The sequence below is a fragment of the Sminthopsis crassicaudata genome, chromosome 1 (assembly GCF_048593235.1).
Source record: "Sminthopsis crassicaudata isolate SCR6 chromosome 1, ASM4859323v1, whole genome shotgun sequence".
Lineage (NCBI taxonomy): Eukaryota > Metazoa > Chordata > Mammalia > Dasyuromorphia > Dasyuridae > Sminthopsis > Sminthopsis crassicaudata.
The window spans coordinates 394705121-394731106 of NC_133617.1; the positions used below are offsets into that span (position 1 = coordinate 394705121).

A 25986-nucleotide genomic window follows, 5' to 3' on the forward strand; every position below is an offset into this window, starting at 1 on the left:
CTCAGCCGCCCAACATTTCTTTCAGCACCAGTATGCTATGAAATGCTGGAGGGCATGGTCCTGGCCCCTTCCTGCCCCCAAATCCTGGGTGATACCCGAGAAATGGGGATTTTCTTTGCCATTCTCAAGGTAACAACTCCCCAGCTCCTCAGTACCCTAGTGTCACCTAGTCTCACATGAGTTTCCTCCATCCCAGCCACTCGATTACCTCATGAAGTCGCTGTACTCCATCCAGAAGACCCCCTCGCTGCTGCCATGGGGCATCAGGTCATGACGCAGGTGTCCAGGCCAGTGAGGCCACTCATCTGACCAGCTGCCGTTCCAGGAGAATCGTCCCCAAGGGTTCCGGAGTCGGAGGAGCCTGGCAGTGGACAGAGTGTGACAGATGAGGAGTGCTGGACTGCGACCCACCAACACTCCCTGCCTGGCAGCAGGCCTCGAGAAGCTGTCATCAGTCATTAAAGTCCTGGGCTCTGGAGACAAGCTAATAGCCTTTCAGAGAGAACATGTGTACCCTCTAGCCTTCAGGACAGTCTGGGCAGGGAGCTCCCCTTCCCCTCCCTGCTCCTTGGTGACAGAATTCAGGTACCTTCAGGATTCCAAAAGCTCTGCAGGCTTAAGCCCATGGCTTTTTTGGGCCATTTCTTTTATCGTGAGGCAGGGTGAAGGTCCCTTGAGGTGCTCACCTGAAGCCCTGCACATCTCGGACATCCAGAATGGAGTAGGCGTGGCGGGGGCGGAGGCCCATACTCTCGTAGGCTGCATCATCTACCTTCATGTTACCCCCTCCGCAAGAAGCACCCATAAGGAACCTATAAGCAGGGACACACACAGCACAGCCCATGCTGATGGGGCAGTGCCAGATTCTGCCAGGACGGGCAGTTGAGAATGAGCCTTTTGGGGAATAGGTGAGACTGCAGGCCCTTGGACCAAGTGCTCTCTCATCCTCACAGTGGGAGTTGCTCCACCTTTCCCCAACCCTCAGAAGACTTTCTGATGTAGTACTGTTCCACAAGACGAAGCTATTTGTCTAGTAATCATACTACTGAGACAGTACTCTGAGGTCTATGGGATGGCACTTATTAGGGCACAAGTTCTAAAATGTAATCTAGATATTTAATACACATTCCTCTAACTTATAGAAGACAAGTTGGGCATGATAATAGCTGGCATTTTCCCAACTCCCTCAGATAAAAGTTTTCTAAGATTCACTACTAACTTCCAAAGAGTTTCCAGAATGGAGAATGCCAACCTCCAGACTCGGAGAAGAATGCTTAGGAATCCTCGCATACAGGTTCCAACTCTGAGACAACTAGAGGGATCCAGATGGATTCCCAGAACGTAATTATTGTTCAAGCCACTTCTCCCCAGTCCAAAAGTTAGCACTAGTCATATTGTAACTATGAAGCAACTTTTGTGCCCAGGACATTTCCCAGCGTTATATAAGTAAATTCAAGCCTGTTTGGGAAAGGCATAAAGCAAGAAAGTGGGAAATGGCAGTAGTGATGGTACTCAAGTAGAATGTGCCTTACTAGACTATTCTCCCTAGCTCTCTGTGGACTGGTACAAACATCTTGTCACTGAAGGACTTCAATACTTCAACTAAAGCCAGTTTCTCCTTATTTTATAGTGAAAGAAAGTTAAATGCTGAAGAAATTGTATAATTTGTTTTGACTCACATAGGAAACATTATAAGGAGGATCACAAGTCCAGTTTCCAAGTCTTTTCTAGGCAGTAGGAAAGACTGCACCATTCCCCCCCCCCAAGGAGCCAAAGAATGTTGCCCTCCCTCAATACTTTGCAGACAGTAGAATTGAGGTCCTGAGGGATAGAAGTAGTAATTCCCTTCACATTGCCAGGAGGAAGAAGAACTAAGTCCAGTCCAAGTGTCTCAACACCTTGCCAAATTAGACAGTAACCAGGTGCCACTAAAATAGGTAGATGGCTGCTCAAAGGCAGCCCCCTTCTTGTTAGGGGAATGTTTGACTGCTCTTCCCTTTTTGCAAACTCAGCATATGGGAATTTTCTGCATTTTATCTTGAGATTTCAACAGCCTGAAGTGAGTATAAAGCCCTAAAATCCCCACTACTCCTTGGAAGAGAAGACTTGAATGGCAGAAGAAGGCCACTGTATGCTGTTGGTCCAACACATTCTGAACATCGGCCTGTGTCCTTCCTGCTGCCCTGGTAAAGCACCAGTCCCACAGTCTCCAGTGAGGATCTGACCTCTGGCTAGTGGAGGACACCCCAAGAATTTAAAGCAATACCAATTCTCCCCCTTCTTCCTATCTCCAGGCTAAGGGTTTTTGCCAAGTCCACACTCAAGTAAGAGAATGATCCTCCAGCTAGGGAAGCCCTCATTCTGCCTCCTGCATATGTACTACTGGCTCTTTCTGAAACTTGCCCATGATCTGTTTCTTCACTGTACTTGGAAACTGTAGCTATTGATGAGTCAAGAACACTAAATAAAGCAAAATAACTCCTTAAAACAAAACAAACACAAAAAATGAGGTCCAAGGATCATCTTGCTAAGGCTCACAAAATGCCTGCCACATCCGGATTTCTAGATCTTGAGTAGTCACTCTAGCTCCTCAGACAGGGAGGGTCTACTTCCTCCTGAGCCCCCTTTCCTCCCAACTCTCTTGACTGCCAAGAAGCAGCCCCTCCCACCTCCTCTTACCCAGCCTCCTTAGAACTCAGCATTTTGGCCCAGATGAGGTCAGTGTCAATGGGCTCCTCTCGGGGGTTAGTGGAGCTGACCTGCAGCATCAGACTCTCGCAGGGGGCACCAGTGAGTGTGGCCAGGCCTTCGATGGCCCGCCCAGCCTGGAGGGCAAAGTACGAGCCATGCAGCTTGGCCAGAGCCTTCTCCATGAGAGCAACCCACAGCTGTTTCCGTTGGGCCTGAATGGAAAGATGAGTATGATGGCACTTCAATGGCATACCAGGGCCAAAGTGTTGGCTCCCCCTCCATCCGCCAAGTTCCCTTGACTCCAAAGAATCCATCCCCAGTGGGCAGCCATGGGCGCTGCTGTCTGTCATGTTCACCTGCTCTTTCTGTTGCTCTTGCCCGGTGCAGGATGGCCCCTCTAGGTAGCCCTAAGAGCTTTCTGCTGCCTAGTATATTTTGACCTCTGAAGCCCACTCTGCCCAGCCTGGCAGGAGCGGGGAAGGAAGTACTGACCTGAGAGAAGAGAAGGTACCCACACTCGTCACAGGGCAGCATGTCATCAACCAGCACTGTGGTCCATGTGCCATCCTTGCACAGCCGAACCTGGTATGCTCCTTCTGGACAGAGAGTACGAGTGATCATCACCCGCTCCACCAGCTCTGGACGCTCAGCCAACACTGCCAGGGCACTGAGAAACCTGTCAAAAGGGGATGGCTCAAACTAGATCGCCCCTGAGCCTGTCCGGTCCACTCCCTTGTCCCTCAGAATAGATGCAGAACCCTGACTATGTCAACCTTGGGCACATTTCACCTCCCCACCCGGAACCAGTTCTTCCACCTCCAAAGGAGCAGATCCTGTCCAGTGCCTAAGCTTCTGGGGGGTAATGGGGAAGATGGCAAGGGACTCTTCAGATCAAACCACAGCATCCCCTGTGTTCTGAACACCTTTGGTTGTTTGGTGAAACTCATGGAGGATCTCTACTCAGAATAAGTTTTTAAAAAAGATTTCTTAATTGAAGGAAGCACTACATTTTGGTTAGAAGTTAGTGAAAATAAAGACATAATGGCTACCCCTCCAAATTCAGAGACCCCTCTGAAATCTATTTATCCACAGACCCTTTAGGTTGGTAGACCACAGGTTAAGAACCCTTTCCTCTGGATTAGGAACTCAGGGGCCTACTGAACCCAGAGGCTGTGGAAGCACACACAGCCTCCAGAGTCACAGTCATTCCAGCCCAGGCAGTGTCTGTGGATCTTTTTCAAACAAGTCTGCAGGGGGTGAAAAGCTGACAGGTCGCCTCCAGCTCCTAGCTTAGAATCATAACATGTCAGAAGCAGAAGGGACGTTGAAGATCATCTAATTCTCCTCATTTATAGAGGGGGAAACCAAGTCTTAAGAGTGGTCAAATAACTCGCTCAAGGTCCCAAAAGAATAGGTCTCCCATATGTTCTTTATTCCACCTTACTTCAAGACCAAGAGATCAGAAAGCTGACTCTTCCCAACAGGAGTGTGCTGTTGGGTGAGCTGGGTAGGAGTCAAATTATTGGCAAGTGTCATTTAATCTTCTTCATTGTAATGTAGAGGAAGTGGATCTCTCACTCTGGAGGGCTAGAAGGAAGATCACTGCCAGCATGAGAGATCCAGCTGCCCAGCAAAAGCTAGCTTAATTGCCTGGCTTCTTTAACACTTTATCTGTCATTTCTCAGGACCACAAACTCTGGCAAACCTTGAAGCTAATATAGCAAGAAAGATCTGTTTAGCCTTGAGTGATGGGAAGGGAATGTATAATAATCAGTATCCCTCTCCAATGTCAAAGACCATCTGGGAATGTGACCCCTTACCAGCAGTTCCCTAGGAGTCCCTGAAGGATGTCAGAGGGCCGGGGTGTCCGGAACACTGACCAACTGACTGTCTGGTCCTTGAAAATGCTACAGTTGATTTCATGAGGTCGTAACCATTGCTTTACCCGCTGCTGGACACTGTCTCCTTCAGGGAAGCCCACAGATTCTGGACCAGGGGGGAAGCTGTCATCCACAAAGTTCACTTTGTTCTGAGAAGAAAAAAAGCAACCCAAACAAAACTACATTAAGGGGCCAGCAGTACTGGACACCAGAATCCCAAGCCAGACCTAACAGTAGGTTGTCATGCACTGGGAAACAAAGCAGTTCCTGCCAAAAAGCACCATGAATAGTGCCCTAGGATACTGGAGGGCAGGGTGAAGGTAGGACAGAGAGGAAGCAGATTTTCTAGTGCAGAGCTGATGGGTGCTGAGACTGCCAGCACTTACCACCTGGTAAGCACTCAATAAAAAGTTTGAAACAAAAAATGGCTATAGGATGGTTCAAAACAATAATCGTTTGTGTTTATACTTTCCATAGCAGTGACATAGCCAAAATTCAATTTAAATACCACAATACTGCAAATATTATTTCTGCTTTTCAAATGGGGAATTAAAATGAAGAAATGTTAAATGATTTGCCTGAAGTTATATATAAGTTAGTAGTGGCACTCAGGAAGCAAGTATTTTAATACTTGTTAAGTTCTTCTCTCAGGTACACAGTAATCTTGGAGGCATTCCAGCAGGTTTTGACCTAAACTGTAATTTTCCTTACATGAAGGAGTCACATCTTCATTTTATAGAAGGAATATTGGTAGGAAAAGACTTTGATATGTTATGCTACTCAATATTTGTTCTTGATATTCTTTTCTCTCAATCTATCTAAACTGTTTTCTCTCCTGCAGGCCTTATATTTCCCTGTAAATATTGAGATCATCCACCTAAAGCCCACTTTTCCCCTTAACTCTATACTTCAAACCACTTCTACAACAACTCTCACTCTTTCCTTCTTTGCTCTAAGTTCAGAAGAAAAAGTGACCTTTTTCTTTGCAAATACCAACTCTTCCACTTAGGCCTTTGCTCCTCTAATCTTGCTGCCCTTCCTTGAGCTAACAAGCTCACAAATGGACCATTTCAATCAATCATTTGCCTTCTTTTTAATTTCCAGCCTCTCCTTATTTACTGGCTTCTTCTTTGCTGCTAACACTTATCTCCTTTATCCTTAAAAAATAAATTTAAAAAAATTCACTTGTTCTTACTGTCTTCTTTAAGCTACCGTCCTAAAGACCTCTCCTTCTTTAGACAATGTAAGAAGTTGGGAGAAAACATTCTGAAACAACTGCCTACACTCAAAATCTTCACTTTTATACCTTACACAAGCTTCTCAACTCTTTGCAATCTGTCTTTCTACACCATGCAACTGAAATGGCATGTTTCATTGAAACTCCAACATTAAAAACGATCCTTTAATTGCCTAATATCCAAATTCAATAACCTCTTCTCAGTCCTCATCCTTCTTGACCTTCCTAAAGCATCTGATACTGCTGACTACCTCCTTCCCCTGGATACTCTCCTCTTCCTTTTTTTTTTTTTTTTTTTTTTAAATGACACTGCTCTTTTTTTGTTCTTCTTCGATCTGAACACCCTTTTCATTCTCTTGCTGGATCATCATCAATATTCCAACCCACTAACTATGCATGTATCTTCAGATTCTGTCCCAAGACTTTCTACATTTTTCTAATAGTGATCTCATTAGCACTTTGGGTTCAACCATCATCTCTATTCAAGTGACTGCCAGATTTATGTATATATGTGTGTGCATATATATGTATGTGGATGTATCTATCTATCTATATGACCACAGCATATCTTAAACTTTAGTCCTACATTACCAAAAGCCTGATGGATATCTTCAAGAGTCCATAATCATTCAATATGTCTAAAACTAAACTCATTTCCTGCCTTCTCTTCCACCCCCATGCTTTCCCCTCTATTCCTCCATATCTAGTGAAATCCTCTTCCTCCAGATTTTCAAACTCAACGTCATCTCCAATTCTCTATCCTTACCACCCATATCCAACTAATTCCAAATTTTGTCAATTTTTAGCTCCATAAAGTCTGCCTCCCTTTCCATCTCCCAACTTCTCTCCTCAAAACCACAGGACCAATTGGGAGTCCTGAGTAAAAGAATGAAAGTCAGAAAGGGAAGTATGGGGGGATGAGGGCAGAATGTGATTCCTGTAATATTATTGCTCTGTAAGAAATGACCAGCAGGAGGAATAGAGAGAGGCCTGGAGAGACTTAAATCAACTGATGCTGAGTGAAATGAGCAGAACCAGAAGATCACTGTACACTTCAACAACAATACTGTATGAGGATGTATTCTGATGGAAGTGGAAATCTTCAACATAAAGAAGATCCAACTCACTTCCAGTTGATCAATGATGGACAGAGGTAGCTACACCCAGAGAAGAAACACTGGGAAGTGAATGTAAATTGTTAGCACTAATATCTGTCTGCCCAGGTTGCATGTACCTTCGGATTCTAATGTTTATTGTGCAACAAGAAAATGATATTCACACACATGTATTGTACCTAGACTATATTGTAACACATGTAAAATGTATGGGATTGCCTGTCATTGGGGGGAGGGAATAGATGGAGGGGGGGATAATTTGGAAAAATGAATACAAGGGATAATATTATAAAAAATATATATATAATAAAAAATTAAAAAAAAAAAAAAAAAAAGAATGTGATTCCTGTGATTTCAGCAACTTCTCTACAAAATATATTCTTAAAAGGACTTTAAGAGATTGAATGATTTGTTTGGCTCACACAGCCAGAGGCTGCTAGTCATGACTGGAACCCTGAGTTCTTGGATCCAAGGGCACCTTTCTTTCATGCCACGATTTCATAAGACAGAAATTTAGAGTTTGGACACAAGTGGTCAGATGAAGATGAATTATTTTTGTAGCTGCAAATGTGTGACTTAAGGGGTGATCAACACAAAAATGAAAGCCAGATATCAAATGGCAGGGAGAGAAAAGAAGATAATATTTCTAGATGAAATACAAATGAAAATTTCCAAAGCTATCACTATAGAAATAGTTTAATTTCCTCTGAGTTGACCAAAAGCCTTAACACTGGCAAAAGCAGTCACAGCTAATAGCCTACTAGAGGAGTTAACAATTGTTGAACTAGGGGATTCCGGCAACAAGCTGCTTTATACTGACAAGGAAGAAGGAGTCCCTGGACCTCACTCCATTCTACCCATTTGTCCCCTAATATTCTGGCTTCCAAGGAGGCTTCTAGCTCAAAGAACTCAGGGGTAAGGATCACAGATTGAAAATCCCCAGAAAGACCTCTTCATATCACTGGCTTGCTAACAAGGCCATACTTAAAAGAGATGAAAATCATTTTTGTTTTGTATAGATTTGCAAAGGGACTTACATACTTTCCTTTGGTCTTTGGCTCCAGCAGCTCCCAACCCTGCCTGTGGGGACATTCTTCCCTTTGCTGCCTGATGTTCTTCAAAGAGAGCTTTCTGAAATGACAGGGGTTGGCTGCACCCTGGTGAAAGCTGATTCACAAAGTTAGAATAACACTCCTAGCTTTACTGAGCCTTCCCTCATCCAGACGGGAGAAAAGCTGCAGCAGGGATGGTGACTGCTTTACTGGGAGAGGCAGAGAAAAGGAGAAGATTCTGGGCTTAAAGAGGCTTTGCTTGCCTTGGACAACAAGATCGGAACTCATCCTTCCCTTGTTTTAACCTGCCTCTTCGATCTTCAGTGCCAAAAACATTGTCAAAGCAGCTGAGGGCCTGGAATGGGGAAGGGGATAAAGTAAAATGCAGACTTGGAAATCGGCTAGCTGGGGATTCTTAAAACTTTTTCTACTTGTGACCCCTTTTCACCCAATAAATTTTTACATGACTCTGGGCATATGGATATAAAAGAAGGATACAAAGCAAAGCTTTACTGATAATAAATCATAATTTTGTGACCCCCACATTCAATTCTAAGACCCCCATATGGGGTCAGAACTCATAGTTTAAGAAACTGAGATCTAGTCTATACCTTAAACTTAAAGCAAAATGTCCTCTCAAGCAAGCTGCCAGTCTTGAACATTTATTTCATGGAAATATCAGTTTTCCTTAGGAATATATTCTGGTGTCTGTTTCTTCATCGCAATGTTTCTGAAGTTTAAACCTAATCCCTACATAGCTACAATTTAAGCCTATCCTCTTGTATCCTCAGACAAGAAAAAAGTTTGCCTAAAAATCTAGATACATTCCACAACTTAGTTAAAATCATTAAATCTTAAAAACTTTAAGATGAAACGAGAGGTCATCTTAATCAAATGAGAAAGCCTTTCCACAATGACCCTGAAAGTAGTCATCTAGCTTCTGTTTAAATCTCTCCAGAGGAGGAACTTAACTATTCCCCTGAGGCAGGACATTCTATTTTTTGACATCTCTCCAAGTTCTTGCTGATAGCAGTCAGAAAACTTTTAACTTTGGCTCTGATTCTATCCTTCAGGGGAAAGCAGAGCCAAGTCTTATCCTTCTGAAAAAAGCTATCAAACATGTAAACCACTTTGCAGGTCTGTCTCTATTCCCAGAATTCTCTTCTTACTCACTTCTCCTCTGGAATCCCTCACTTCCTTCAAAGATCAGATCAGGTGGCTACCTCTTGGCCTCTGGGTTTTTCCAACTGATTAGTGACCTTGTCCTTCTCAGACCCCTTCACATTTACTTATGAGAAAAGGGAAATTCCCTGAAGGCAAAAATTATTGTTTGTTCTATAAACCCACTGCAGAGTATAGTGCCTTGACATATAGGAATGCATATTCAATAGAAGCACTTAATAATTTTTTTCAATTAACATTTATTTTTCTCCCTCGTTTTTCCTGTCTTGTTAAACTGAATTGTAATCCATAAAGTGTGATAAACACAAGGACTATTACATTAACTTTTCAGGTATTTGAAGAAAGGGACTATGTACTTCATTCACTCATGTACTCAGGACACCATTCTGAATCTCTCTGAGTCAGCATCTACCATGTGGTCCTGGACACAATACCTTGATTCTCCAAAGTCCATGTCCCTAGTCCCTAGAGAAGTGGTCCATTCACTTCTGGAGTGTCAACCCAGCTGATTGGTGAAAAATGTGAGCTAGCCCTTTCAGCCAATATTATCTTATGCCTGGCTTTGGATACTAGATCACATTTTATCTTCAAATCCTATTCATCCCATCCAGAACTGACCCAGGATATTCCACTATCTGCCTACTAGCATATATTTTCCATCTAGCCACTTCCCATCCTTCCTACTGTTTGCTCTGGGAACAATAATTAAATATATTAACTATGGATTATTATTGCTCTATCATATAACAAAAAAAGAAACTCTTTGACTATCAAAGATTAAAACTCCCTTCCCTGTCCACTGCTCCTCCATATATGTTGTCTTCCCTTATTAGGACATGAGTTCCTTGAATATGGGGATTTTTTTTTGTTTTTGTTTTTTAAAATATGTCTTGTATCCCCCACCACTTAGCCTAATAGCTAAGACATTTTGTTGTTGTTTAGTTTTTGTGTATCACCTAGCTGCCCTGGCTAGGATATAGTTAGTGCCTAATAAATGCTTTTTCATTCCCTCATATATTGCTTAAATCTCTTTATCAGGCCAAATATTGCCAATTGTTAAAGTATACATCATATGGAGAAGATGATCCCTTTCAAGTCAATTTAGCAACTTATTACATGCTTATTATGTGCAGGGGCACTAAGTTAGATCCTAGGGATAGAGACAAAAACAAAATGGTTTCAGCCCTCAAGGAACTTATATTCTACTGGGAGAATAGAATACATCAAAATATAGGCAACTAGTAGTGCAATGATAGAGTACTGGGCCTGCAGTCAAGAAGATCTGAGTTCAAATGTAACCTCACATACTTATAGATGGAGTATCCTGGATCATTTCTGGATGGTTAAATAGAATATGAAGATAAAATGTGGGCTAGTATCCAAAGTCAGCCATGAAATACTATTGGCTGAAAGGGTAGCTCACATTTTGCACCAGTCAGCTGGGTTGACATTCCAAAGATGAATGGACAACTTTTCTTAAGGGACTTGTAGCTCTGGGTAAGCAAGTCACTTAACCTGTTTGTGCCTCAGTTTCCTCAGCTATAAATAAGGATTAATAACAGCACCTACTTCCCAGGGTTGTAGTGAGAAAAAAAAATGAGACAATTAGTAATTTGTAAATCTTAAAGAACTATATAAATGTTAGGTATTAACAAATGCTAGCCATTAAAATTTCCATTGGAGATACTTATACATTCCGCTTGCCCTTAGTCTGCATATGAGGTCAATTTACAGCTAAAGAAATCACAGTCTGGAAAGTAGATTTAGTCTGATTTAGGGGAGAGTTACATTGCTTGATTTTTCTTAAGTCTCGCTGTCTCTGATTGCCAACCCACTAGGAAGAACTTGGCAATGAAAAGGAAAACTTTTAATCTGTTTTCATCATTTTTTTTTTTTTTAATACTACAAGGAAATCTCCCTCTTCCTCTCTCCCCCTCCCTCTCTCCACACTCCCTTTAGGGTCTACAGGAACTGAAGAATTTCTCATTTCAAACAGTGACACATACAATCCAAGTGAGTGTGTACATGTGAGCACACAACATACAAGCACCCGCTCCTGCCAAATAATTCCCAAGCCTCTTTAGACTTCAAGTTTTTGATCTATAAAATAAGGGAGTTGTTTTAAATGACCCCAAGGTTCCTTTGAACTTTAGTAACAATAACTCTTCTAAAGAAGCCTTTATAGCTTCTTTGGGGACTGGAAAGAAAATGTCTCTTATACCAAGTGGACTAGAGGGACTGTTTTCATTTTTTCAGTTTTAGTTTTAAGGGTCAGTGTCAGGTACATTGTCTCTCATGCTGGGGTCTCCTGGATCTTGTTGTTGGATTCTAAAAAAGCCCTCAACTCTGGAAGGCCCCAAATGACTAATGCACCAAAGTTCTTAAGTATCCTTAAGAATAGTGCCATCAAGAAAGACTCATTACTGGATTTTTCTTTACAAAGTAATCAGTCATTAACATTTATTCGGTGCCTACCATGTGTGTGAAGCATAGTGCTTACTGCAGTGGAAATGAAGATCCTCCTGACCCAGAGACTTTAAAATTGTATTAGGTTAGGGATAAAATTGGGGCAGAGAAATAAAAATGGGCCATAATATGAATGGTTTCAACCATCAGGACTAGACAATATTTCTTCAAGTTATATAAGCTAAGTGCTGCCAGACATCTGCTATAACCCAGGAAGGGAAGAACTAGTGGTAGACTAGTGGATGCTTTTAACCCCAAAAGTATTATTAACAGCATCCCCTCTTCCTGGGGAAGCAAACAAACAAAACCAAAGCACCTCAACACAGTAAAACCACAGATCTGTTCATCCTGAAGGTCAACTCCTGCCCTCTCACACATAGTGACTGAGAAAACACTGGTCATTAGAAATCAGAAACATTTAAATGGAACATGATCCCAGATTATTCTAAATGAGAGCTTGTTCTGTGACAGCCATCCTGGCATGCTGCAGTCTTCACAGAGAATGAAGGACAACTATTTGATACAAAAAAGGGACTAGAACAAGAGAAGTTTAGCCAATGATTTGGGGCAGTGGTTTCCAAACGTGTTGACTGTATACTTCTATCAATAAATTTTTTTAGTATAAACTCCCAATGTGCATATTTACTTATTTGCAAATTATAGATATGCATTACTGTTCTAGTGATTATGTACATAATAAAACTTTAAAAATAGAAATAATAAAAGGATGGCATACATATGAAATAATATTTGATCCTAGAGTCAATTGGGAGTCATTAGAATTTAATAGGGCAACTAGATAGAGTGGCAATGGATAGAGTGCCCCAAGTTTAAATCTGACTTCAGACACTTTACACTTACTAGCTGTCATTACACAGTCACTTAACCCCAAACACTTCACCAAAATAAATAAATAAATAATTTAAACAAACAAACAAATAAATAAATAATGAAGATGGAACTTTTTAATTACTGCTCTGAAGCCAGACCATACCATCTTCTGAGTCAAGGCAAGGTAACATGGGAGACTGGGATAGATCTTGCTGGAGAGTACAGATGGGGGTTCTTAGGGGTCCCTGAGTTGTGCTCAAGTCCCTGAGGAGAAGAGAACATATGTGGTAGTACTGGAGACCAACCACACAAATAATAACCCTGGAGAGGGTGGATTATGACCCATCTTTCTAGCTTGTGGTAGCTGATCATGAACCTCTTAATAGTCAGGTCATACAGCCTGCCAGGAGAAACTAGCTAGGTGGGGGAGTGACCCCAGGGTTTAAGTTAATGGGTCTCAGAGTTGGGATACCTGTGTTCCTTTTCAACCACTGTCACAATCTCTTCCAGGGCCAGTCACCTTCCCTCAGAAGGTTTCACGTTACTTAGTAAAAAAGACTATGAAACATGAGTCACTCTTGGGCTCCCGGGAAGTGGGATGATGAATGTGCAGTTTCCTGTCAGGATTCTGGGAGTGAACAAGGGTGGAGTATTCAGTTTCACAAGAGAGTTCTTCCAAGGGAAAGAAATCTCAAGGGAGCCATGCTGCTGAAACTCCTTGGGTTTGCCTGGGTTTGTCACATGTGGACCAAATATTGGCAGGAAATTCTTCCCCACCTGCAAAGGAATCCTTCATGCAGGCTCTTGTGGCCACTTCTGCAAAAGCGCCTCTTGAACATGAAGATAGTTACTTTTCAGCACATCTAGAGCACTCAGTAACTGCAAAGTGCTTTTTTTAGCCCTTTTATTATTTTTAATTCCTTACAATTCTCTTTTGTATCACTAGCTATATTTTGTAAGTTTAAAAAAAAAAAGGTGAGGCACAAAGATTAATTTATCAGAAGAACACTGACCACTGGAATATGGAGCTTTAGAGCTTGGTGAATTAAATGATAAGTAAGAATAAAAACAATCAATCTCCCCACTTTAAATGGAACTCATATCTTTTTGTGTAAATTTGAGATTTTCCAAGTTCTCCTCATAATATTGTTTCAAAACTGAATGAACCTGTGTGACCCCTCTCAACTTCAAGACTGTTAATGGGATCTAGAGAAAAAAATATTAATTTCTATTATATAAGTAACTAAATTAGGATTAAGACTTTTCCCTTCTATTTTTTCATTCAGGGAATAACCTCACGAAGCCAGTTAATAAATCTTTGAAGGACATTGCTGACAGATGAGATTACCCAAATTCCCAAATCGAGGGTGGGACCCCTCCCAACTAGAAGTCCTTAAATCTGTTTTAGAGGGTAAACAGAATTTAATATAAGGTAAATTTTTGCCCTAAAATAAGCCCAGGTCATTGTTCTCCTCCATAGGAATTCAGGGTGATCCAGTTTATGAAGGAAAAAACTCACCAGAGTGGTCTGGGTAGAAATGGATTCCTTTGTCCAGATTTTTGGAGGCAGCTGAATCTCATGATCAAATCATATTCTCTATTTTTAGCCTATCCTCTCATTAATTGTTCACCAGTCATGGTTGATTTTCACTTGCCAGGCCACCTCTTTTTCTAAAGGTATTTAAGCATTTAATGATCTCTATGGTTTTGTCTTTGGTTACTGAGACAAATGGTGAGCATTAATTTATTGCTTACCAGATAGTCTAATTAATAAATTAATTATTAATTACCCAGAAACTGTGTCTCCTGGGTTTTCATTCACCTCAAGAGCTACATGAAATTTTAGAAACTATCTAGTTCAACCCTCCACAATTTAGACACTAGGAAAAGGAGGCCCAGAAAAGTAAATTGGTTTGTTTTATGTTACAAGGGGCAGCGATAATAGAGTAAGTAGCAGAATAGGATTGGAACTCAGGTTCTGTAATTCAGCAATGCTAGTGCTCTTTGCTACTCTTTGTTGTCAGGATATCTAGGAAGCTCTTTTCAGATACCAAATATCTGCTCCCAATCTTGGTGGAACCTATCCAGGTGCTTTACCTGGTCAAACCCTTGATCATCCATAGAAGAGGTATAAAGGAAATTGTTTAACACAGACTTGCCCCCTGGACTGCCTATTATCTGAATAGTATGCAATTTAGTTTCCAATCCCATCACTCAATTGAAACAATTTTCTTCAAGGTTAACAATGTTCTCTTACATGTGAAATCCAATGACAAATCTTGGTCCTCCTCCTTCTTGAACTTTCTGCAGCCCTTGACATTGCTGACTATATCTTCCTCCTGAGTAGTACCTCTTCTCTGGGCTTTTGTCACACCTGTTGTGTCTTGTTTCACCTACCTGTCTGACTGCTTCTCTTCCAGTCTTTTTTGTTGAATCATCCATGTTCCCCCTCCCAAGCCTCCCAAGGCTTTCCTTTTCTTTCCTAGGTTTTCTTCTCTATATATATCCTCTTTCTTAGTGACCTCATTGGCTCTCATGATTCAACAATCACTTTCATGCAGATAGATGATTGACTCCCCAAATTATATATTCATTTATTTACCCTAGTTTCACTCCTGAACTCCAGTCCTCCATTACCTGTTAGACATTTCCATCTGAATATCACAAAGGATCTCAAATTCAGCTAGTCTAAAACTAAACTTGATTCATTCTAATCTTGGAATTATCTGATTCCCTTCAATCTCACAACCCATATCCACGCAGTTGCCAAGTCTTAATAATCATGTCCATGACATTTCTCACATATATTCCTCCTTCATTATCTTCACTGGGGTACACATCCTCATTACCTTTTGCTTGGACTACTTGTTTGGACTATTGTATTAGTCTACTTACTGACCTTGCATCTGATCTTGTCTTTCTCCACTTAATCCTCCGCACAGCTGCCAAATCAATACTCCTGAATCATAAACACGATCGTATCATTTTCCCTGCACAAAAATATTTAATGATTCCTTATTCTCTCTAGCACATAATGCACTTTTCTTAGCCTGGCATTTAAAGCCCTCTATAATCTGGTAGCCAACTACCAATTTCAGTCTTAAGCCATATGATTCCTCTTTATGGAACAGCTATAAGGTGCAGTAGATAAGTGTGTTGGACCTGGAGTCAGGAGATCAAAATTCAAATCTGGCCTCAGTAACTTAGGGCTATACCCATGCTGTACCCACTTTTTTTCTTTTCCTTCTGCCATGGTTTTCCCTTTTGTTCTGATTTTTCTCTCTCAATATGATTCATAAAGAAATGTGTATTTAAAAAGTTAATATATATTAAAAAAATACATATGTGGGGAAAAAAAGAAGCAAAAAAACCCAAAAAACAAAAAATGAAAAAGAAACTAATGAGTTGTGTGATTATGGACAAGTCACTTCAACCCATTTGCCTTATTTGTAAAATGGGAAAAATAACAGCACCTAGCTCCAAGGGTTGATGTGTCAAAAGAGATTATAATTGTAAAGCACTCAGCACAATGCCTGGCATATAGTAAGCATGAAAAATGTCAGCTACCACCATCATCATCATTAATAATCAACTCTCCATTCCAGTCAAACAGGTCTGCTAGGTATTCCCTAATTTACACAAGAGTCTGTTTTTTGCCTCCATTCCCTTTGCAGAAGTGGAACCCTTTGTCTCAAATGTACTCCTTCCTTTCCTCTTTCCTCTTAAAAATTTCTACCTTCTTTTCAAAGCACAGATCAGGTGCCACTACATAGATAAGATTTAAAAACATTTTTTTCCTATTACCTAATACCTACCTATTACCTATTACCTATTACATTTTCTATTTTATTTCATATAGCCTAAGATCATAAATAAAAACAAGTCTCTTCACTCCTTCTCCCCTACAGGAGCTGCTATATTGGGTAACCAGACCCTGAGGCTCTTTACTCATTTGGATCTTCTCTGGAAGCTGTAGGATCCTGGAGAGCAGCCCTCCTGCCGTGGAGTGGAGAGGGAACCACATTTAGAGCCAACTTTTCTGTCACTGGCTTTCTGAATGACATTGGGGAGTCACTTATTTTGTTGGCCTTAAGTTCTTTCAGTAAGTTCTTTGGAGGATAGGAAAAAACATTCCATAGATGATTGGCCCTTTACATGCCTAACATTATGGCTGACTGATGAATCTCACAGTCCAAGAGACCTTGCCTTACTTGGGTCATTAATATTCTGTAACTTAATGAGTTCTGGCTTCCCCACACTTTCAAGCAAAACTTACCAACCATTTTCTTCTAAAAAGTAGAGGATCTCAGATAGGGTACTCTAAAGAAATATGATTTCAAAGTCAGAAAGGACTCAGTAGGCAGTCTAGTTCAACCTTTGTCTAAACCTGAATCTTCTGTATAAATATATCATAAGTGATCATCTGATCTTTGTTTGAAGACCTCCAATGAGGGGGAATCCACAACTTTCCAAAACAGCCCATTTTTATAACAGGTTTAATTGTTGGAAAAGTTTACTTCATATTAAGCCTAAATTTGTCTCTTAGCATCTTCTAATTAATGATCCTAATTCTGCCTACTGAGACCACACATTTAATACCTTTTATGTATCACAGTTCTTCCTTCCAATACTTGAAGAGAGCTATTCTTTTTTTTTCCCCCCCTGAGTGAGGCAGTTGGGGTTAAGTGACTTGCCCAGGGTCACACAGCTAGGAAATGTTAAGTGTCTGAGACCAGATTTGAATTCAGGTCCTCCTGACTTCAGGGCTGGTGCTCTATCCACTGTACCACCTAGCTGCCTTGAAGAGAGCTATTCTAGCTAAGTCTTCTCTTTTCCTCAGCTCCTTCAGTAGACTCTCATATGGAAGAGTTCTCAAGGCCGCTTATCATCATGGTCTGGAAAATCTCCAGGTTGTCAACATCCTTTCTCAGACAAGAGTACACAGAACTTAGCAAAACACTCTAGATATAGTTTGATCAGAGAGGTAGATAGCAGAACTATCATCTCTCTAGTGATCACTTCTCCTCAATGCAGTCTAAGATTGCATTCACTTTTTTGGGAAGTTTTATCACATGCTGACTAACTCAGATTTTCTAAATGGACTGTTTTCTAATCAAACCTTTCCATTTTGTGAAGTTTTCGTTTTTTTTTTTTTAACCTGTGTAAGACTTTGTTTGCTATTAAGTAGTGATATTTAATAGTGCTTTAAGGTACACAAAGAAATTTGTATATTTTATTTGATTGTCACAACAACTCCTGTGAGAGGTGCTATTACTTTTATATTCATTTTATAAAAAAGGAAACTAAGCGAGTAATTCAAAGTCAGGAACTTGACTAAGGTCACACAGGTAAATATCTGAGGCAAGATTTAAAGCTCAGTCTTCTTGACTCCTCCAAGTCAAACACTTTTCCCATCTTCATCTTGCTTTTATTCTATTAGATTCACTCCAATGTTCTACTATATAAATCGTTTGGATTCTGATTCCACCCAATATAAAATAGCTTTCCTTTCCAGCTTTGTGTTATTCTATAAATTTTATAAACATATCAGTGATATATTTTCATCTTCAGGGATGAACCATAAATCCCTAAGGCACTTCATAATGCTATCCAGAAAAATGCTAAAAAAAGTTGCTAAACAGTCCATTTAGAAATTCAGAGAAGGAACTAAGAGAGTCTCAATGCAGATTAAAAAATTTTTCTTGAGAGTTGGGCTTTTTTTTTTCTTCATTTTTTTGGTCTGTGTTTTCTTTCACATCATGACTGTTATGGAGATGTTTTGCACGATTACACATTTATAACCTATATTGAATTGCCTAAATTCTGGTGGAAGAAAAAGAATCTGGAACTCAAAATTTTAAAAACAAATGTCAAAAATTATTTTTACATGTAACTGAGGACAAAAATAAAATACTAAAGTAAAATAAAAACAAAAACAATTTCTTTGCTAAAGTCTGATGTAGTAATCTTGTTTAAAAAAAAAAAAAGAACAGGAGATATTTGGCATGTGATCTGTTCTGGATGAAGTTAGGGTGACTTATTCAGCACCATTTCCTTTCCCATGAGTTCACTAACCATTCCCTTAATAAAATATACTAGAATTTTTGTTAGGAATTGTAGTCAGCTTCAATAACTTAAAGTTTGTTCTTCCCTCCTCTTTTTTTTTTTTTTAAATGGAATATCATTTACCTTTCTCCTTCAGTCTTGTAGTAGCTCCTCATCATCTTTTAAAAATTGGGGCTAAAGGTCAGCAATCACATCCTCCAGTTTTTGGTGTTTTTTTTTTTAATCCAATGGGATATAATTCTTTTCGGCTTTAATTTATACTAATTTTGGGATCAATTTCCTATTAGCCATCTTTGCTTTAATCTTTCCAGTCAAAAGATTGTTGTCCTTGGCAAAGAATATATAAGCAAAGTGAGAGCTGAGCCAAATCTGCCTTTTTTTCTAGTATCACAGTGTCACCCTCATTTGTAGTTCAATGAAACAATTGAACTACAGACTTACTTTGATTTTCCTCTTTTCTCCAAAACAGTTTTAAAACAAAACAAAAATACTTTTTTTCCCCTCTCCTATGGTTTTTTCCTTTTGTTCTATTTTTCCCCAACATGATTCATAAAGCAATATGAATTAAAAATAAATAAATTAAAAAACAAAACAAAACAAAAACAAAACCTCTCTTTTGTCAAAGCTGAACCCATTCCAGGCCTTGTTTTAGGTCAGCATGCTACAAATGCCTAAGAATACCCAAGAGCAAGTTATTTCCCCAGACTTCCTTCTTAGCAGAAGAACAAAGTCAAAGGCAAACTGAGAGGACTCTAATTGCTTTCCTGCTGGGTTTCTTGACTAGTTTTTACCTTGTCCAAAGCCCTTCAGTCATACTAGGTGCCCACGCTCTCCCTTCTAGGCTGTGCCTGACACTTCATCCTGATTCCTCAAAGCTCTTTTCCTTGGCAATGATTTTGGCTTACAAACAGGGTAGCAATATGACTAATCTGCAATTAAATCATTAAGCACATTTATTTGTTTGAGTGATGGTAAGGACAGAATAACTGGGCTGAGTGGCTCATTCTGAGTCCAACAGTTACTGATGTTAAATCCCACAATTCTCTCTGAAGCAAGCCATACATGACCTAATCCCTGTCACGATCAGGTTTTTAGGGAATGATATCTAGGCTGCAGAGGAGCAAAACTGAGCCTGCCAAACATTCAAGGAGGCCAGTCACAGGAGCAGAGTAGGCTTCGTCACTGGAGGTTCCTGTTAAACCTCACTCCCCTGGGACTCTGGCAGTCAGGGAGAGCCCTTAGGGATCCACAATGGACTTCACTCAGAGTAGACTAGTCATTACACTGAGTTTCAGCTGACATACTCAGGGCTGAAGGAGATATAGCTGGGTTAAGCCCAGTGGAAATTAAGCAGTCAGGCTCATGAAAAATCAGTCACTGGACTTCATGAAAAACATATTCTGCATCTCCCTTCTACTCCCTTTTGGTTTTGTTTCCATGGAAATGTGAGTCAGGGTGTGGGGAGAGATTCTGAGCATGTGCGTTGCTGACAGCTGCTTCTGTTCTTTTAGACTCATCCCTGTAAGAAGAGGTGGCAGTGGGTGACCAGGAGGGGGAGGGCCGAATCCAATGCAGACATTGCAGTCAAATAACTGCTGTAGCTGCAGGAATGGAAAATAAATGATTGGCAAGGCTTGGTCATTGTTCCAAGGGCTGATATTGGGGAATATTTAAAGACCCTCTCCCCCAAAGCTGAGGGTTCACTAGCTAAAATGACCTGGAGGCTGCTCCATTCTAAATTTCCTCTGATCTCATGATTCTTTCTGATTCCATGTGACTAGAGATTGGGAAGATTAGGGGACTAAATTAGCTTTCCCCCATTATTCCCAGGGGTGACAGGAATATATTACAAGACTGCTGTGAGTTGTGGGCACCTGAATGGGAAAAGCTTGCTTTTCATACATGGAAATCAACAGTGGACATTCAGTCCAGACAAAAAGTAGACATGCTACCTTGACCTGTTATGAATGACACAAGGGCTTGTCCTTGAAAGGTGGAACTGCCTTGCCTTTTGGAAAGCTGCCCCCGACCCAGCGGGAGACCTCAGGTGTTTCTCTTTGACTTGGTCAAAGCCCTGAGCCAAAGGTGGGCACTTAGTGAAACTACAATGTGGTGAAAGGACAAAGGCAAAGCCCCATCTGACAGCACCAGATCCCAGAGTTCAAGAAGACAGAGAGAAGAGGAAAGAAGGGGAGGCAGAGGCTTAGAAGTGGGAAAATCGAGGGAAGAATAAGGTGGGGAAAAGCAAGAGAAAGCTAAGCATCAGATAGAGGAAAGAGGAAGGCCCCAGCAGGACACTGCCCTCCCCTGCCAGCCCACAGGCTGCCCCATACTTGCCTCCCGGCAGAAGGAGACGATATTCTCCCAGAGGGCCTTTGCCTCACCCTCATCGGTCTGGCGGCGCTTCTCCACGTGCATGCTCTCCCTGCGTGTTAGGGGCTTGGCGCCCTTGCGCTGGGCCACGCAGCCCTGCGGGGTGTGGCAGGCGGCACAGTTTTTGGTCTTTGCCTCATTGAGCAGGGTGCAGGCTGGGCAGGCCCACTCAGGGGGCGGCAGGGGCTGGGCGGGGAAGAGCCGGGCGGCCTTCCGGGCAGAGGGGGCCCGGCCGCAGCAGCAGTCCCCCGCCTTGTCAGTGCCACAGTCTGGGCAGTGGGCGGTGGGCTCCCCTGTGGAGGCTCCACCGCTGTGCTCCTGGAAGCCATGCAGCTTGGAGGAGCCACAGACTTTGCACTTCTGAGCCACAGTGGGGTTCTTAAGGGTACATCTGGCACACGACCAGGTGGTGAAATCAGGACTAGAGGGGCTGGCGGGAGTAAAGCGGACAGTGTCCCCTGTCAGGTCGATGACGTCACTGCCCTGGGGGACACCACAGTTGTCACACTTGGAGTTGCCTGTGGGATTGTGCAGGGAGCAGGAGAGGCACCTCCACAGAGGCGGGCTGGCTTCGGCCTCCTCCTCCAGCACACTCAGGCGCTTACTAGCCAGGATTTCTTGGAAGCGGGTGGTGGGGGGTGCTCGGACCTGCCCCTGAGGGGACCCTTTGGGCCCGGGCGTGGTTGTGGGCTGGGAAGCCTCAGGCACCGGTGGTTGTAGCTGGGGAGGCACCTCCCTGCGGCTTCTGGGGACAGGGTTGTTCTGCAGGGTTGGAGAAAATGGGCTGAATGATGGCATTTTGGGGAGTTCTTGCTCAGTAGCAGCTGGATCTTGATTCGCTAAGATGGAGTCCGCCTCAGAGAGATCTGTGGGCAGGCCGGGTTGTGGAGGGGAAGGGGCAACGTGGAAGCCTGCAGGAGTAATGATCTCAGGGACCACTAGCGCCTCGGGGGGGATCTTGGGCAGCGAGAGCTTTCGTGGGCCTCCACAGGCAGAGCAGGAATTGGCGACTGGGGTATTGTGGAGGGTACATCGCTGGCAGGCCCAGCCACCCTCCGGCTCTACTTCCTCGGGGCTTTTTCCTCCTGACTCCCCAGCTTCCACCTTCAGCACTACTTCCTCTTTGCAGCTTCCTCTGGGCTCCACTGAGATTGTAGGGGGCTTGGGGAGGACCCCATTGATGATGGGGAGCGGGGACGTTCCTGGCAGAGGGTCTGGGGCAAAGCCGCACACCTCACAGGCCCCTTTGCCTGGGAAGTTTCTGAAGGTACAGCGGGCACAGGGCCACTTCTGCTCTTCCACACTGAGCCTCAGTATGTGGTTTAGGTCAGGCTTCTGTCGGGGGGCCTCACAGATGGAACACTGGCGCTGGCCTGCAGGGTTCAGGAAAGTGCACCGAGTACAGGACCATTCCCGGACTGCGGCCATAGAACCAGGCGAGTGGGTGTGGCTGCAAAAGAAGGAACAGGTATCATTTCCAACGCATAGGTGAATGGTGGAGATGGGAAGGTTTGGGTCCCCAACCTACTGCTAGCCTCCAATCCCAAGATTCTGAGGGGATGTGAGTCCATATGTGTCCGGGCTGTTCTGGGGCAGTCTCCAATTCAGTTCACACTTTAGGGATAGGAAAATTGAGGACATCTGATTAACATCAGCAGGAAGAAAAGGATCAATAAGATGAAGAGATTACAGGCTGGAGGACTGTCTGCCCTTGTGCTGCTTAGTACCAGAAGGAAACTCAACAAGTAAAGATCAACAAGTAAAGGGTTTTGTTGTTGTTTTTTGAGGAGACTGAAGTGAAGTTTGGGGGTGGCCAGGGGAGAGACAGGTCAACATAAGAAAAAATATTCTAACCATCAGAGCTGTCCAAAAGCAGAACAATCTGTTTCACTAAGACTATGATTTCCTGGTCATTGGAGGTTTTCAAGAATCAATTAAATTGCAAGCATTTATTAAGTACTTAGCATGTTATAAGGATTACTGGAAAGATGAACAATCACATAAGGGAAGGAGGAAGGAGACTACTAACTAAACAATTTCTAAAGTCCCTTCCAACTTCATGATTAAATTGCTTGATTCTACTAAGAACCAATTCAGCTGCCCACTTTCCCCCACCTCAGGCTCATACAAACTGTATGAATTAAGCAAGTCATAAACTCTCTGCCTTTGTACCTCAGTTTTCTCACCTATAAAATGAAGGAGACTTCTATGAAATGAAGGGACTTCTATGGTCCCTTCCAGTTCTAAATCTCTGATTCTTCTACTCTTTGGAAGTGAAACCCTAAAGCTACCAGAGGCTGAATATTTCCACAATCCACCGGACCCAACAGCCTCAACAAGGTGCAGCCATTTGTTCTTTTTCTCAGCACTCTCCTTCACCCTACCCACCTCACTGTGGATCCAAGGATGTTTTTCTAGAGATGACAGAGATAGGAAAAGGAAGGTACTGTAGCTAACTCACAGGCCAAAGTGCATCGAAGAGATAAAGAGAAGGTGAGTTTGGGTAGGAATAGGTAAAAGAAGGAGAAGATATGAAAGAGGGAATATAATTAGAGAAACTCAAAGTGGGGGAACATAAAAGAAACATCAAAGAAAAAAAAGAGCTAAAAGCAGGGTCAGAGGAAGAGATAGGTGTGCCCCAGCTGCCATTCTGAGGAGAAACTCAGGTCAATCTGCTCCCATTCCTACACCTATGTTCTAGTTTGATGCTTCACAGAGACCAAGATATTTCTAACGACTTTTCCCCAACTCTTTCTTATTCAAACCCCCGGCCCCAGTGATGGCTTCAAGGTTTGTGTCTGTGTGAGCTGGATGATGATAATGCTACAATATCACATCCAATCCCAGAGTTACAAAGATAATGTCAATAAGCTTATAAAACTGATTTCCTCAGAACAAATCAACAAAGTAGGAAAAGTGAAAGTATTTCTCCTATTTTATAAATAAAGAAGCTAAGACTCAGTAAGATGAAATAATTAATTGGAGAGCATACAAAAAGTGGTGAAGCAGGAACTCAAACCTAGATCTTCTAAGTCCACATTTGGTACTCTTTGCATCAAATCACACTGCCTTTCTTGAGTCCTCCTGATGCCCCCTGTTCAGCCTATCTCCTTCTTTTCCTTCCCTAGATTTTCCCGCTGGCATGGCAGAGTTAGAAAAGAACACTGGCTGTGGAGTCAGAGCATGTGGATTTGAATCCTTACTCAACTTTTTGCCTGTATGACATTGGGCAAGTTATTTAATGTCTATGGGTCTCACTTTCCATTCACAAAATGAGAATATTGGGGGCTGGATGAATTCTGAGGTCCTTGTCAATGTTATATCCTGTGAAAGCTCTTCTGGGCAGGGGCTGTGCCTGATTCTACATTCTACACAGCACTTATCTGACTATTGATGGTCAATAAATGTTTAACTATAAACAATAATAAAACAATAGCAATAATGACCTCCTGGAGGCCTCCCTTTACTTAGTAGTAAGTTAATATTGTTGCTGAGCCAAGACAACAGAGCCCAACTGTTACTGCACTGTCCCCAAAGCACTAGGATCGCCTTTCTCCTCTCTGTGACTCAGTTTTCTCATCTGTAAAATGAGCAAGTCCCTTTAATTCTGACACTCTGTGGTCAAAGGTCATGGACAACTTTAAAAGGTAAATTCTAAAGTATTCATATTTACAAAATAGGGAACATGAATCTGAAGACAGGGAGTACACAGCAAAAAAAATATATATATATAGGATCACTTGCAAATGTGGCACATTATAGGGCAGATAGACTTCAAACCACCTTCCACTAAGTGGAGTGTTCAACTTATAAATTGGATCCCATTAGACCACAAATAACTGGTTAGAAGTGGGGAGAAGACTTGATGGGAACCAGTGGTATGATTATTTGGACAAAGAGAGAACTGTTCAATGTGGTATAAGTACTGGTTACATCATAACAAAGAGACTCAGACGTTTACTACAGTTGTATCATGTTCTCTTTCTAAAACTTGGGAAGGGGACACAATGGAATTTGTATGGTTACATTCTGACTCTTATCACAGAGAAGAAATTATAGTAATTTAGGGATCCAGAATTTCATTATTGTGGGTATTGTGTAAATGTGTACAGATTATAAGTAATCTACAATGCTGTATATGGTCTTTGATAACTTGTATGATAATGTTATGGCAGAAAAGTCTTATCATCTCACTGATACTTTTGGGAATGAACTTAGACTAGTCCTCAACTGACAGACACATCTGTCTGCTTCCCATTTACACCCAAAGCTTTTCCAGAATGAGTATTCTACTGGCACAGCTGTCAAGAACCCATGATTGCTTTTATACTATGATGAAGCAATGGAACAGGAGCTTAATGGATGGGAATGATAAAATGAATTTTTAATTCTTCAGTAAGAGACATTTCTTTTAGGGAGAGATGGAGAGAAATAAATGAGGGTTTACTTCTTATGGAAATATAAAATGAAAATGCTTTAAGACTCAGTTCCTTATATGAACCCATTTACTAAGCCTATATATATTTCAAGAATGCTTCTCAACTGGGAAAATTTGGAAAAACTGATTAGTCTCCCTCTTCTTTGGGACAGAATGAGGGAAAACAAAACTCACTACTTTTGATCTCTCCAAGAACACAAACCTGCTGCTTAGGGAGCATACTCACTTCAGTACTTCTGGGTTTGGGGAATCAAAGAATTTCCTTTATTTCTTGGCATCTGACACAAATATTCAAAGTAAAGAAAATCCCCTGGCCAGTGACCAGTGTTATTATTGTGATTACTTTAGATGCTGGCTTTTTATGTGCCTCTTTACTTGAAATATTGGCCACTTACCTAATAAATTATACACACACAGACACACAGAGTCTATGGCAAAAACTCTAACCTAAATCACAATTCTAAGCTAATGGTGAATGAGCTCTGATGAACTAGTAAGATGAAAGAATTATTACTATTAAAAGTTTAGAAATGATTCTTCTACTCTTCACTTCTCCTACCTACAGTCAAGGGATGGTTGCAAGGGAGATGACAGAGATACATGATGAAGCAGGAATCCTAAGAGATATTAGATCTATTGAAAAGTAAAAAGATAA

The 25986-nt window shown here is 41.7% G+C and overlaps 1 protein-coding gene across 4 annotated transcripts in view; it reads right to left on the reverse strand.

The window, feature by feature from the left end:
• The window catches only part of CAPN15 (calpain 15), a 98834-nt gene that overhangs the window by 12488 nt on the left and 60360 nt on the right, over positions 1 to 25986 (reverse strand). For all 4 annotated transcript variants that reach the window (XM_074279802.1, XM_074279804.1, XM_074279801.1 and 1 more), the window contains 6 exons: positions 20858 to 22343; positions 4512 to 4720; positions 3184 to 3367; positions 2680 to 2903; positions 687 to 812; positions 209 to 361 (listed from right to left, as the gene is read on the reverse strand). In XM_074279802.1, the coding sequence (XP_074135903.1) occupies positions 209 to 361; positions 687 to 812; positions 2680 to 2903; positions 3184 to 3367; positions 4512 to 4720; positions 20858 to 22321 (2360 nt within the window). In that variant the 5' untranslated portion in view covers positions 22322 to 22343. The remainder of the gene's footprint in view (positions 1 to 208; positions 362 to 686; positions 813 to 2679; positions 2904 to 3183; positions 3368 to 4511; positions 4721 to 20857; positions 22344 to 25986) is intronic.